Source organism: Ursus americanus, chromosome 7 (assembly GCF_024610735.1).
Source record: "Ursus americanus isolate L20-20 chromosome 7, mUrsAme1.1.p, whole genome shotgun sequence".
Taxonomy (NCBI): domain Eukaryota; kingdom Metazoa; phylum Chordata; class Mammalia; order Carnivora; family Ursidae; genus Ursus; species Ursus americanus.
In genome coordinates, this window is record NC_142133.1 from 77,554,990 (window position 1) to 77,570,288 (window position 15,299).

At 49.9% G+C, this 15,299-nt stretch overlaps 1 protein-coding gene across 6 annotated transcripts in view; it reads right to left on the reverse strand.

Annotated features, from left to right (window-relative positions):
- LPIN1 (lipin 1) overlaps window positions 1-15,299 on the reverse strand; it is a 130,321-nt gene that overhangs the window by 33,394 nt on the left and 81,628 nt on the right. For 4 of the 6 annotated variants that reach the window (XM_045775970.2, XM_087863852.1, XM_045775973.2 and 1 more), the window contains 8 exons: window positions 13,856-13,981; window positions 11,175-11,282; window positions 7,740-7,869; window positions 6,134-6,446; window positions 4,991-5,084; window positions 4,154-4,344; window positions 2,014-2,107; window positions 1,008-1,077 (listed from right to left, as the gene is read on the reverse strand). In XM_045775970.2, coding sequence (XP_045631926.1) covers window positions 1,008-1,077; window positions 2,014-2,107; window positions 4,154-4,344; window positions 4,991-5,084; window positions 6,134-6,446; window positions 7,740-7,869; window positions 11,175-11,282; window positions 13,856-13,981 — 1,126 coding nt within the window. The remainder of the gene's footprint in view (window positions 1-1,007; window positions 1,078-2,013; window positions 2,108-4,153; window positions 4,345-4,990; window positions 5,085-6,133; window positions 6,447-7,739; window positions 7,870-11,174; window positions 11,283-13,855; window positions 13,982-15,299) is intronic. The other 2 variants (XM_045775971.2, XM_045775972.2) reach the window with 2 other exon arrangements.

A 15,299-nucleotide genomic window follows, 5' to 3' on the forward strand; every position in this document is an offset into this window, starting at 1 on the left:
TTACTGGTTTGTAAGAGCTGAGAAATGTAACCTAAAAGTTTATCCTGGGCCATGGATACCATGAAGGATGGGGAGCCTGGCAGGGACAAAACAAAATCAGGGAGGAAAACGTGACGTCGGATAAAGTACCACCACAGATGAGGTCGCAATCTCCAAACCCCAAGCGCTACCCGCTCGGGTACGTGCACAGCCTCGCGCACGCACCCACACGTGCACGCGCACACGAGGGAGGGAGCGTGGACCCGACAGAGTCAGAGCAGACTTTCAAGAACCTCGGATATCACAACCATCTGCTCTGTTACAACATCGAAACCGCACGAAGCTCTCACTGAGCAGACAAGGGAGACAAGGTAAGACATGGTCTTTGCAGCAAAAATAACGTATAATCTAGTAGGAGGATAGAAGGTTGAAACACTGAACAATTCCAGGCCGAGTGTCCGGGGAGTCCTCGGCGGAGCACGGCAGCATGGGGGGCTACAGCGGCCCACCTGCCCTTCTAACTGTGCCTCTTCCCGCGACCACCACGTGCCCTCTCATGCAGCTAGAAGCTGCCAGGCCCTGCACTCTCCCCTCCTTGGCCAGCAGGCCCGGGGCTTGCTTCCCGGCTGACGTCCGTCGTGCTGTCTCCCTGCACCCACACTGCCGCCTGCTCCAGCCCTTCTCTCTCGTCCCCTCATCACCCCTGGGCTCTGACATCCGGGCCTCACCCCACTCTGCCCCCACCTACGTCCCTGGCACAGCAGGTGTCGGGAAAGGAACCCTGGAGGAGGCAGGACAGTCTGGAGCTCCCACGATTGGGAGATTTCACCCTGATAAGCAGGAGGGGGAAGGACATTCAGGCTGCAAGAGAGGCAGATCCCAAACTCCTGACCTCTACAATCATGAACCTCAAAAGAACATAACGTAATTAACTTTGTGGTTCTGAAGTAAAAGTTAAATTCCAACGGCCCAGATGAGTCTACCCGTGATATTTCGTGCCACCCCTTCTGCCTCATGTTCAAGCTCACCTTTGGCAAAGGTTTCTGGAAGGCCTGCATGGCCAGGAGCAGAGGCGCTGCTGTCGTCCAGTTATAGTATCTAACGTGAAAAAACGAAAACAGATGTCAAAGACCAAGGCTCAGACTGAAAAATCTTCCTAATGTCATGAGAAACAGTCAAGGAAAGCTCTGGAACCCCAGCTGGGTCCTTAATGAACCCTAGACTGTTGCCAACACCCCCATTTGCCCCTCGCTGGCAGGGGCCCCTCGTCCTGCAGACCCCACAGCAGCCGCTCCCGGGGCCAAGCAGAGACCGGCGGAGGCGGTGGGAGACCCCCGCCACCAGCTGGAGGTCAGCCCGAGCTCCGTGGCGCGTTAGGCCACCGACGTGCGGATGGCATTTCTTGCCACACGTCATGGCAAAGGCAACTAGGTAGCCCAAGTTCATACCTACACACCCTTCCTCTCGGGGACAGAAGTTTGCTGACAGTCTACAGAAACACCTGCACAGCCCCTGACCTCGGACACCGAAGCTTTCGTGGGCAGATGTGCAGTCTATTCCGTGAATGCCCAGGGACTCTGTCCGTTATAAAGTCTAGTACAGGGGCGCCGGGGTGGCACAGTCGGCTAAGCGTCCGACTCTTGGTTTCGGCTCAGGTTGTGATCTCAGGGTTGTGAGATCGAGCCCCACGTCGGGCTCTGTGCTCAGCAGGGAGTCTGCTTGAGATCCTCTCTCTCCCCCTCTCCTTCCGCCCCTCCCTGCTCATGCTCGCTCACTCTCTAAAATAAATAAATGAATCTTTGAAAGAAAATCTAGTACAGATGAATATTAAAACCCACAAGATTGACGGTTACACCAACCTATGAACTATGTAACAGCACAGTCTTTTGCCAAGAGTGAAGAGATGACCATAAATTTTAACCAAGATGTCATTTTACATATTTCTCAGGTCTACTGTCTGGGTCTCTGCTTTTGAAAAACTGAGATGCAAACAGTGCCGTGAGACAGCCAAAACGACTTCCAAGAGGAACCTACTTATTCCCGATCTTCACCACAAGATTGGGGTCATCGATGAGGGCTGGGTTGTCCACAAACTGTTGATAGGACACGGCTTGTTCCAGAAATGCATCTGCGAAAGCAATCATAGGGAATAAGGAGAAAATAGAAGGAAAATTTTGTTCAAAAAAATAGGCTTATGTTTCGCTCATTCGCAAGTGTTTTCTGAGAGCCTATGCATGCCAGCCGTATAGACAATCCTTCAAACGTATTTGTAAAGGGGCTTGAGTTAGCGTGCGGGCAGCGTCTGCGCAGAAACGAAGGGCAGCTGGGGGCAGTCCGAGGATGTGGGGCAAGCGTGTGTCCAGGCAGCGAGGCAGGGAGCAGGTGCGTGGAAAATGCGGTTTCCCTACGCACCTATGGAAGCAGGTGACTGGTAAACAGGCTCAGAAACCAGGCCACCCGGTTTCAGTCACATGTACTGGTGTGAGCTGGTGTTGAGCAAGTCCTTAATCTCCCCGAGCCTCGGGTCCCTCCCATGGGGATTAAGAACCGCGCCTGCTTCTTCGGTGGCTGTGAGGCTGAGAAGCACGATGCCCTGCCTAACGCGAGGGCTCACTCGATGTCAGTGGGCGAGGTGCTGGTCACTGTCATGTATAGAAGTGCGAAGACAGCGTGAGGCCTGGCCTGCTGACCCAGCCCCCACATTCCAGGAGGCAGGAAGGCCACAAGGTCAGGAGGCCCTGGGCCTTAGCCCTGACTCTAGCTTCTGTGACGAGCTCTGGCCTAAGGCTCTGGTCTCCACTCGACGTCCTCCATTCAGCTGGCCCCGTCTGGAGCCTTGATGAGGGTTCTGACCACCTCTCTGGCCCTAATTTGTCCCCACTCCTTCCCTAGGGGGGGTCCTCTATACCCTGAATGGAACAAAGACCCAGCAGACCCTGGACACTGGGAGTTACCCCTGTCCAGCGGAAAAAGACCCCTTGGTCAGGATGGCGGCCCAGACTGGCCATGACACGTGCGTTTGGAATCCTAATTCATGCCATAAATACTCTCCTCGGGGGCTCCTGGCCGTGGGAATCTGGCCTCGTCTGTGTGGACCCCCGTGAGAGGAGACTCGGTACAAGCGTACCGGAGAGGGGTGCCATCGGACACCAGCCCCCTCACACCTCTTCCCGGCCCACAGAGTGTGCTTGCTTCTCGAGGCCCCGGAGCGGCTGGCACTAGACATCAGGGGGGAGGGGGGCTTACAGAGAGCTCCTGTGATGGGCTAAACCAGCTGCCTCACGTTAAGCCACGCATTTCAGTTCAGCACCAGGGTGACGGGTTAGCTGGTTCAGGTTCCAGAACAAGGTGCCCCGGCCTCTGTGTGAGAAGAACATCACAAAACCCCCGCAGGGACTTCGGGACAGAGACAGGAGTTGAGGACGGCAGCTCAGGGCAGGAAGGGAAGAGGGTGGCTCCTGAGTGGTGAGGGGATGAAGTACACAGCCTCACCCCTTCCCGGCAAGAAAAACAGACCATGGTGGGGGGGGGGGGCGTGATGAAAAAGAGAGAACAGTGGAGATGGGAGGAATGGTAAAGGGACAGTAAAGGGACATTCAGGGCCACTAAGGCCACTCAAAGAATTTGTCAGTTGGTGATGGCTGATGCACCCACTGGGGGGTCTTGGGGCCACTTCCCCACGTAGCTGTCATGCAACACTGGGAAACCATCGTTCTGAATTCAACACACTGTGAATTAATTCGCCACCCATGCCAAGCGTATGAACAGCTTCAGATCCAGCCAGCAAGCACCTCTGAACGTGCTCAAACTCAGATGCCCCCCTCCCAAGACCCCACCGCCCTTCTGCACCCTTCCAGTGCCCTGTGTCTCCATGACACCGACACTCCCACGGGGCTGCAGGCTCCCGGGGCGTGCACAAGGCAAGGAGACACACAACGGCAAGTGGCCCCAAAGCCGTGTGTGAACAACAGAACCCTCAGGTCAGCCAACCGCAAGCCAGCAGCATTTGGGCCATGAGCTGCAATAAGTCTATGCTCTCGTGAACCCAGCCAAGGGAAAGGCCGCATGTGACAAGCAGCAGAGAAGCCCGAGCTTCCGGACGTTCTGGCCGCTGGCCACGAGAGGGCGCTCAAGGCTCGAAGACTGGCTCCAGGGCCAGGCTCTGGGGCGGTACCTTTGGTTATCTCCCGGTTGTCGCTGAGGCCCCCGCACAGGGAGATGGCGATGGACGGCAGGTCCCTCAAGCTGTCCGAGGTGCTCTCCACGCCGCTGTCGATGCCAGAGCTGCCCACGGACTGCGGGGACTGGTTGGCTGACCGGGCTCCGTTGTCGCTGGTGTGTTTGGCGAGCCCTGAAGGATCTCCACTGGGAGGAGGAAGAGGGGAGATGTTCTGACATCACAGACGGCAAACTCGCCCACCACATGCTAGCCCTCAGAGTAGCAAAGGAGGTCATCTCAGGACCGTGACAAAGACAAGTGAAATCAACTACCTTGGGAGAGAAACAATTATTTTAGCCTATTGTCCTCCTTGTGTCGCCTTCTAGGACTATGTGCAGTGAACGGCAGAGAAAGCACGCTGTCCTGAGGCCACAGATCTCCGCTACCACCTCCCCGAGGAGCCAGCCCTCCCTGCAAATCACAAAACTGAGCAGGGGTCCCTGAAGGCCGCGGGAGAAACTCTCCTGGGGCGGGTGAGGGCTGGGCAGCTGCCCCCTCTCGGCCACCGATCGGGTTGTGGACCACTGCCTCCCCCCACCCCGCAACACGACCACGGTGTCACCATGGGAGCCAGCCTCAGGCTGCATTCCTATCCAGAAGGTGGGAAGCCGGCCACACAGAGATACCCACACACGTGACTCCAGAGAAAGTCCATTATTTCCTGGTAGCTTCTCACAGTAAAATCTGAGCTTCCCTTTTCTTACTCACTTTCCAATCAAATATATGGGGGGAAAAACCAGACTCACACAGATTAACACAGAAAATGATACAAGGAATAAAAAGAAATTTTACTTTTTGGGAAAATACAGGGCTGCCACTTCAGGATCCATATCTGTGAGGTCATCCAAGTAGACGCCATCAGCACCAAGATGTCTGCTTCGTTTGTCTGAAAGAGCAAATGGGTCAAGTCAGAACCCTGGTCTTCCATGGACTTCTGAGTAGCTCTGGAAAGCATTGAAGAATATGCAAATTTGCTCAAAAATGTCCCCACTGGCCCACGAATACAAGAGCTGGGAGTCAGCTCCGTAGCATGACTCTGGAGGCAGGCTCACCAAGTCTACGTTCAACCCAACCCTGCCACTGCCAAGAGTGTGCCCCTGACCAAGTTACGTGACCTTGCTGAGCTCTGTCCCCCTCTGTAAAGTGCCTCACGTATGTACTGAACACTCAATCTATTGAAGCAACTGCCACCATCGTCCTCGAATGATGGAAGCTTTCATTATGCACTTCCTGGCATCCATATTCCCAGGCCCAGGGGGCCTACACGGTGCGTCGGCGGTCACTGCGCACCATGACCGCGGACTTCCTGTTTCCTTCTGCCAGAGAATTACGTCACTGGTTCATACAAATCCAGAAAACTGCACCACGCCACACGGTTAACAGGGCAGGCTTGACATTAACCCTCCTGACGTGCAACCAGGTGTGTATTAAACCAGCAGTTACGGAGCAACGACTATTCTGAGCACGGAGGAAACAAAGGCAAACCAGACCAAAACGTTCTGGATCTCACGGAGCACACATATTCTAGTAGGGGCATTCCCGGCAAAAAATATATAAACAAGTGATCCCCTGAAATAGGGTTACACAGCACACAGAAATCAAAACCCGGCAATGTGCTAGACAGAAACTCAGGGCAGGGGGCGAGAAGACCAGGATTAGCTCAGCAGTCAACTTCCTCCAGAGCCCCAAGTGGGTGAAAAAGACTTCATCCCTCTGGATCCTAGCACCCTGCTCTAGAAAGTGACGGGGCTCAGGACACCACCCCAAGGTTCCTTCAGGCTGAGTTTCTATAACGAAATTTTGGTAACATCTTCAGCAGAAAGCTGTCCTGGTCCAGCTTCCCCCTTGACATACTCGGGACTTCCGAGGGAAGGATCGGGAACGTGCAGAGCACCACGTCTGCGCGGAAGGAGCTGGGACGCGCCGGCCTCCCACCTTTTTTCCTGGAAGGAGAGTCCGTCTTGCTTGCTGTCGGGGCTACACTGGCAGAGAGGGGTTTGGGTTCTTCGATCGTAGGTAAAGGCGGGGCTGCCGCCCCCAAGGCCTCGACATCTTCTTCGTTCACAAACTGCATCTCCGTGGGAGGCTTGCCCGGCTCTGGAACAGACAGCACGGGAGGCCTGGCCAGGGTTGGTGACTGGTCACTGAACGCATCTGAAGATTCACTCTGAATGGTCTGAAAGTGCATCTTATCACAGATTTTTCTACTGTTTAACGGGCTGCAGTCTTTCATCTTGTGTGGAGATGACTATGTCAAAGGGGAGAGAGACAGACAGAAGGGTCAGAGCATGGGCAAAGAGGAAAGAGGAGCTAACCGAAGAAAAACAATGCACCCATTTCCAGTCTGCACAACAGTCCGCCCCTTTGGCAGAGAGAGTTAAGCCTCGGGAGTCACCTGGTGATTTCCATTCTGCCAAGACTCTACAGAGCACAAGACCAGTTCCAAAGCAAACGAACTTTCACCTAAAACATCAACCACCAAATAGAACGAAGTGGGATTGGTAAAGGCCAACAAACAGAAGGAGCTCAAGTACTCAGTGTCCTTCCACAGAACGGGAAGTACGTTCACAGGATGGGTAGCTCGCAGCAACGACAATAAGGGAATGACAATCACACACAATAGTATGATGAATGTTGCCACGCTAATCTCTGCTGTGAGAGGCAGGAGGGCGTTTACCCTTCTGGGGGGTCAGTCTGAGCAGTAACTGCAAAGGGTAGGGCTTCCGAGATGCTGATGAAGCCCTGCTTCTCTCTGGGTTCAAGTCCACGGACACATTCACAGTGTGAAAATGTACTGATCTGTGCACTTGTGATCTGGGCATTTCCCACGTTATGTTTCAATAAAGTTAACCCCCAAAACTCAGGGGGTAAGTGGTTGGTTCACATGAGTGGGAAATTAGCATTTCTGATTCTACTTGTCCAAGGAATGTCCAGTTACGGAAAAGATTTATCCCAACAAAAACCAAAATGCAATTTATGGGTTGGAGGGGAGAGGGAGGGTATCCGTTTCTGTATCCGATCTCACAGCTTCCAGTACAATGAAAACAACGCTACGGCACGTCTGTGGTTGGAAGCGTTTTGCCAGAAGAAGCGACAGGTTAGCACTTTCATGCCATTTCTCCAGCAACAAATGCCGTGAGTTTGTACAGACGGCTGGCTGGGTCAGCACTATAGCTTGTGGGCAGAGAAATCAGCGTTTTCCATGAAAGCGAAATAGAACCCAGGAAAGGAAAGAATCCACAACCCTACCTCAACAGGGCTTGCCTCCAAAGAGTCGCGCATCTGGATTCGTAATAGGAATGCTTTCAGTGTTCACTCATTCATTCATTCATATTACGAATATTTACTGGGGATACAAGAAGTTGTAGCATCTTCTAGAGGCCTTACAATATTAAAAAAAATTTTTATAGTAATGTAATTCAGATTCTTTTAACAGATTGGAGTATGAAACAAAATGTCCTGAAAGAAAAGACTGTGCCCGCTTCATGTTTTTGGAAACTATCTTCGATATATGGCAGAATTGAGGGGGGAAAAAACTTACCTTCGCAGCTTGTGGCAATTCTCCCCAAAGCCACAGCATTTCTAGGTTATTCTTCTGCATCGTCCTATCAGTGGCCTTACTGACCAATTCTGAATCGCTTTTAGGTGTTGAAGGTCGAGAACCTGAGGGACTTAAGAAAAACACAAATCCACGATTAAACTGGGAAAAGAAACTTTTTTAGATGTTTTTTGGTCCAGAATTCTATGGTTCAGACAGCCCAGAAAATGCACACAAGCTTCATGACATTCCCATCTGTGGCCACCAGGGGTCCACAGCACACACAGCCACGTGGAAGGAGCTCCCGGTTTGGGCAACCTATCCCAACCCTCCCCCAAATCCCAAGTAAAGATGAGAAGAGGCATTTAGAAAGGAAAATTGAGGAAAAGAGAGACGAAAATAGAAAGGGGGGGGGAGTTTGTTCTCATCTCAAAACCACCCATCCTTCCCCCACCTCACCACCGTGAGCTACCCTCTCCCGCATTCTCAACTTCCAAACCGAGTCTGTCAGCTCTCAGCTGCAAAGGGGGTCCTGCCTATCTCAGACACACACACATTATATTCAATTTTTAAAATATTTATGAATCTGCACTGGCTTCAAAAACAGGGAAACTGCATCACGTGCCAATTTTGCCACAAGTTCCAGATGCCAAGAATAAACTCAAACTCACTAAAATGGCAGGAGCCTCTATGTGGAGATTTCATTAAATACTCCACTTCCGGAAATACTTCAAAGATCCACCTGTTGGCTAAGGCTTGTTCTGTAACAACGTACCACAAGGCTTAATTCTCAGGCCAGCTTTTTAGTGGTTGTAACTTGTGTTTTCATCTCTACATCTTTTTCCATATTTCTACTCTCTAGAAAGCCTGAACGAAGTCTTCCCTCTGTCCAGCCAGAGTGACCAGCCAAGAGTAATCAACTTATCTACAAACTTCTCACAGCATCCTAAACATCTGGATGAGAAAATATATCCATTTAATCACTTCCTGCTTTTATTCTCCCTCGTCACTTCTCCTGGAGTAAGACAACGGTGTGACATAAAGCAGGAGACAAAGCCGCCATGTTTTCCTTTTGCACCGTCTTCCACAGACCTCACACTCTCCTGAGTCCCCACTCACCGTCGTGCTTGGCCTCACAGACTGAGTTAGATTTCAACTCCAGCTGAATACAGTTTCCTGTCAGGACAAGGAACAGCCCTACATGAAACCTAACATGCCAAACCAATAGGGACCCTTAATGGCTAAATTGGTCTCAGATCTCTTCAGCTGAGCCATTTGGACCAAAGAGACTGGTCTCTCTCTCTCCTCCATTTCACACCGAGGTGCTCAGAGGCTGGTTCGTCACCCGTGGTGCCCACTGCCCACCAAACCATCCACGTGGTACATAGCTACAGTGCAGCCCTCACGCTGTATTTCACCATGTGTGGACAGGAGGACCCTGAGACAGCGCATCATGGGAGTGTGTACAATGGGACACCTTTCCCAACACACACACACACACAGCCTCTTCCACCCTATGGGAAGTGGTCCCACGGGAGGAAGACTGCGAGCCCCATACATCTAGGTGTTAAATGTTCATCACCTCCCAACCTCTCTTGTTCCCTCCAGTCCTGTAATCATGCTTTTCTCACAAGGGTCACTGCTTTTCTGGCACTGCTATGTCCACAATTATATATTCGATATCAGTGAAATGTGCAGGGTGGGCTGTCGTGGCCTCCAGTGTACCTACAACCATGACCTGAATCCATTTTTTCTCCAGAGTCCTCACAGAAAAAGTCCACTGTAATTGGCTTCCTACCCTCAACAGCATTGCACCCAAATCTCAAATCACTGGTTTAAGAAGCTCCTGCTGTTATATTTTACCACATAAAATATAATTTATATTTTGTGGAACGATGAATTGTCTTACCCCCCCACACACGAACGTCAGTAAAGCCCTTCAGACAGAGCTTGCTCTGGAGTAGGGGGGTCAGCAAACTTTGTCTGTGAAAGGCAGAGACCAAGTACGTCAAGCTTTGCGGGTTCTGCGATCTCTGTCAGAAGTGCACAGTTCTGCCACGGCAGCACAAGCGCAGCCATAGACAATAGGTGAACGAACTGGCTGTAGTCCCATAAACCCACGAGAACAGATGGGGGCCGCGGTTGGCCCACTGACTGCAGTTAGCCAACCCTTGCTCTAGGAGAAGGCAGATGCTCAACACGGGTCTCCCGTGGCCCCAACGCCAGAACTCCTGCTATTCCGCTCCTTTGAGAAACGCCACAAGCCCGAGGTTTCCACAGACGTATTCAGGTTTGCACGCTCACTCATAGAGAAACGAGCCCCGTGCGGAAGTCCTGAGCTAGGAGTCCCACCTCTCAGGCCCGACACGCCACTGCGGTAAATGGCGGCACGTGGGCAGGACCAGCCTGTGTCAAAAGGACCCTGTACGCAAACACACGCACACGTTCTGCGAAATTCAGACAGACAGAAGGTGAGTCGGGGAAAAGACTCCCGGTGCTGGGTGGGATTCCTGAGAAAGATGGTGGTTCCAAAGTCTCCCATTATCAAACATTAGACTTTTAAGGCCAAGGGTTGTTCAAAAAAGTAAGCTTACGAGGTCCGTGACTGGTTTTCGTAAATAATGCATTTATCAACCACATGATAGTTTTCAGGATTTTGCCAGTCCCACTTAGGCAAGTTTACACAGCTTAGTTTACCTCCTTTCAAAACGGCCCTTCCCCTGTGCCTGTAACCCCCAAATGAAGTACACCCTGAGACTTGGTTCTTTAATCAAAAAGAAAAGCAGTTTCCCGTATAGAACTCAATCAGAGCCTCATTGTTAAAGTTTACAAAGCATGTAGCTCGGAGCGTGGGTAACACGGAGGGAATGGAGGCAGGAACCTCCGACCGCGGCATCGGAGGAAAATACAAACCTACGGTCCTAACCCTTAAGATGCACCCTGCACTACACTGCAAAACCCCATGCCCGAAATGCCGTGGAAATAGGATTCCATTATTCGGACGGTCTAATAAGCTATTTAGAGTTATAACTCCCCTTATACGAAAGATCTTATAAACTTATTTGTTGAACAACCCTAGACACAAAGCAAAGATCATATTACCAATTTTTATTTCATTATTCTGTTTTGCAAAGCACTCCACAAACTTAGGAAGGACTCTATGCTTGGCCATAATTTCCAGGGAATCAAATTTAGTTGTGGAAAAAAATCTATCTACAAATGCTTAAAATCAAAGGAAAATAATCATCTCTACATATTTTCTTCATAAGTTATTTGGTTAGTCGAGTAGATTTGTAAGAGTTAGATCAAAGGTTTCACTTATACAGTCTCTATGTGTTTTCTGTACAAGTAATTTGGTCAATGGTAAACAGACTTGTAAGAGTTAGAGCACGATTTTTATTATCGAAGACATCCAAGTGGGGAAAAGAGCCCCTCTACCTTTCCGAAGTATGGAAGTGGGAAGACTGTGGAGGGCAAGAGCTAGAAAGGCCTCCCTCGGCCGCGACTGCCAGGCGGGCAGCAGTCCTTTGGCAATCTATCGGGCTACTGGAAACCACGTGATACACATTAAAAGAAAGAAAAATCAAAGGTCAATTAAATTAAACTTCACATAAATTCTTTGACTACTCTGCCTAATAACATTCGTAAGAAAATGAACATACTTAGGCATCTGATAACAGCAGAACACTCTGTTGAAATCACTCAGAAATCAACATGAGTTTTTTGAACCACAAGAACAGGAAACTGCCAAAAACTCATTTCACTTTCTATTTCATCCATATGGCCATCGAAGATTGTTGTTCTCTGGTCAGAATTCAGTGCTTAATCAAACTACATTCTCTAAAGAGTGGATCGTTTCTGCTGCCAGTTGTCTCTTTAAAGAAAATACATAATTCCAAGTATGGCAATGTATCTATTTATCCTAATTTGTCATTGCATCTGACAGCAGTCAGACCCACAAGATCTGACACGGTCGCTGTTCTGGATTCATACAGCAAAACATGAAAGACAGGGGAACGTATCCAGGGCTGTGTTTTGTTTGTTTTTTTTTTTTTTTTTTTTTTTTAGATTTTATTTATTTATTTGACAGAGACAGCCAGCGAGAGAGGGAACACAAGCAGGGGGAGTGGGAGAGGAAGAAGCAGGCTCCCAGCAGAGGAGCCTGATGTGGGGCTCGATCCCAGGACTCCAGGATCACGCCCTGAGCCGAAGGCAGACGCGTAATGACTGCGCCACCCAGGCGCCCCCAGGGTTGTGTTTTAAACATTTATTTGAAACTCTTAAAATTAATGTAGAGTGTTTGAATAGATTTTTCAACCTAATAGTGGTTTCTAACCATCCCACGTCATTTTCTTCCTAAAGTACCGTCTTTTTCTCACCTTAGGGTGCCTTTCCACAGACCTAAGGGAGAGGCTGTGGGAGGTTCCAGAAAGGCCTAATATCTGCACTGTCTATGTGTAACGTGTCCACCAGCGGCACGTGGCTATCGAGCACGTGAAGTGCGACACGTCCAAACTGAGGAGGTCCTTACATGTGACATACACAACGATCTCAAAGACTTAGTATGAAAATAAGAACGTGCACGATCTCATGAAGAACTTCGTGAAAACGACTTGAGGATATTTTGGATATGCGGGGTCAAAGGAACTCGCTCACCAGAGTTAGCTTTCTCAGTTTTGCTTTTTACCCTCTAAGGATGGCTGCTAGAAGACTGTAAATGTCCTAGGTGGCTAGCATCCTGTTTCTATTGCACGGGGCGGGTCTGCAGACAGACCTCCATGAGGACACCTCCCAGGCCCCCAGCCCCACCGGGCAGACTAACACTGGCTGTCCCGGTCCTGGCTACAACCAGGCACGGGGCCTATCTAGTGCTCTCAGACTCCAGTGCACACTGCTCACTGTGCCATCCCATTGGCGAGATCACTCTGGTGACGCTGGAACGAGGAGTGGTGTTGGGAGGGCTCTGGCTTTAGGCAGGGAGCCCTTGCAGCAGGGTTCCCACACTTCCACTGCAAACAAGTACATCTAAAACATGAGGAACAAGAATGATCCGAGGTTGGGGGTGCCTGGGGGGGCTCGGTCGGTGAAGTGTCTGCCTTCGGCTCGGGTCATGATCCCGGGATCCTGGGATCAAGCCCCACATCGGGCTCCTTGCTCAGCAGGGAGCCTGCTTCTCCCTCTGCCTCTGCTGCTCCCCCTGCTTGTGCTCTCTCACTTGCACTCTCTCTCTCAAATAAATGAATAAAAAAAACTTTAAAAAAAAAAAAAGAAGAAGAAGAATCCAAGGATGTCCCTGTCACTAAGATCGGTGTTTCTCAACCTCTTCATTGTTAGCGCACCCCTGGACAGGTGAGGCTTCCCCCCGCCATGGTCCTCCCTCTACTGTGAAACTTTCACACCACAGATGGGCTCCGGATCTGCTTATGTGTGAGGCCCCGTGGAGGACACAAACCTTGATAATATCTAAGAATTCTTTGCTGCCCAAGAACCAATTTTTGTCCCAAAAGGGGTGATACCATCCCTGCTGAGAACACTCAGTTTTCCCCTCCCCAGTTCTTCTGAGAAGCACTCCAGAGGGCTCACATATTCTCAGAGGTCTCACTGACTAAAAGTTTCTGGGGTCTTCAGGACGCCAATCCGCACACTGAGCAGGTCTGGTTCTCCCAAGTTTCTACCTGATCCTAGGGCAATGTCAGAGCTCTTTTCGGGGAAATAAATATTCCTGAATTCAGCAGAAGGGGTTAAGCATGGGGAGAAGGCGTCATTCTAACAGCCCAGAACCACCCTGGGGCTCCCGAGGGAATGGCTGTGCTCCCGAGTCGTGCTTGAGGGCTAAGTGTCAAGAAAGGCTCTGCCACCTGTTTTCTCCTGCTGACAATTAGCACTGAGCAACTGGAGTGGTTTTTCTTTCAAGGTCACCTGCGAGGAGCTAGACTTGCAGTTTGTTATGATATCAGAAGTTTATGGTCTGCACATGTCCTTTTTCAATCCTGATCTGTACCTCCTCCTCTAAACTGCATTTTTTTCCCTTTTTACTTATATTTCACTGTTTTGTTAGACGCGCTTCCTGTAACTGACTTTAAATGCTCCAGACCGGGGTGGCGAACGCACACACTTACCTAGCGCTGGGTGACCACTCTCTATCAGAATTAGGGTACGATGCTGACTGCGGGTAAGTCATGATGGGGGAAGGGCTTTCCTTAGAAACATCTTCTTGGAATGCAGGTATATCATTAGGAAGAGTTCTGGAGAAAAAAAAAAAAAAAAGACTAAAGTCAAAGAATTATTAGTGATTATTAGTGATAGATTCACAGTAAAGGCAAGTTTCCCTTTTATCTTGATTATGTCTCTAAGTTCTTTGTAGATGCACATGGCCTCTTTCTGACCCCACCCTGGCATATTCCAGGCAGTGGAGACGGAAAACGTGAGACACAGACGCACATAAACGTGTTCATGCTTTGGCTGGATTATACACGTACAATGACTGTATTCAAACACCTGGACTGAGGGACGTGCACGCTGCAGCCCTAAGACGGGGCCCAGGAGGCTGCAAAAGTCTTGCTATGCACGGGCGGGGCTGCGAAGTACCTGACCAGACACAGATAATGCTTCATCTGGCAGAATAAATAAAAGATATAAACCAAATGAATCTTATAATGACAAAACGACTGCAGATCTACCTTGTTTCAGGTAGAATGCATTCATTAAAAAAATACGATGCACTCTTTCAGTCAGACAGAGGCCATCTGTCCGTACTTTTGACGTTCCCTGTAAGATCCCTCACTAAGTTCTGGAATTAAAAGCCATGCAGGGATGGCATCTATAATAAGCCCGACCACCAGTTCTGGAGCCTGCAGCAGATCAGAGGCTATAGTTAGGAAAAGTGACATTGCCAATTTGCCTGTATTTTTAGCCGGCGGGGGGAGGGGGGGTGTCCTATTTTGAATAAGGAAGCAGAGGGTTACTCCTGATGTTCCTTATCCCTTGTTTATGTTAACAAGATACAAAAATAATTACCAAAAATTATACTGAATCTTAGGAGCGCCTGGGTGGCTCAGCCGGTTAAGCTCCTGACTCTTGATTTCAGCTCACGTCCTGATCTCAGGGCTGTGAGATCGAGCCCCGTGTTGGGCTCTGCGCTCAGCAGGGAGTCTGCTCGAGATTCTCTCTCTCTTCCTCTGCCCCTCCACATCCCCCCCTCCAAAAATACACTGAATTACATAAAGATCTCAAATATCAAGTTTACTTTACACAGGAGTTTTGTCTTTCAAAACGCCATTTTCACTAAAATAGTAATACGCAGAAACGGAATTTCACCACGCTGTTAAAAGCAAAGAAAAGTTGAGCAAGACAAGCACGAAACCTCAGGCCCAGTCAACACTGAAAAGTAAAAGTCTGCTTGGAGAGAAAACTGGTCACGTTCCACATGTACTTGTAACCTGAAGGCTATCACAGATCAGTCCCCAGCCACACATCAGCCCGACGGCCGGGTCTACAGTCAGGGCCCAAATAAGAGCAAGCAGGCCCTGAAACAACAGTTTCGTGCGTGAAATAGTAGTTTGC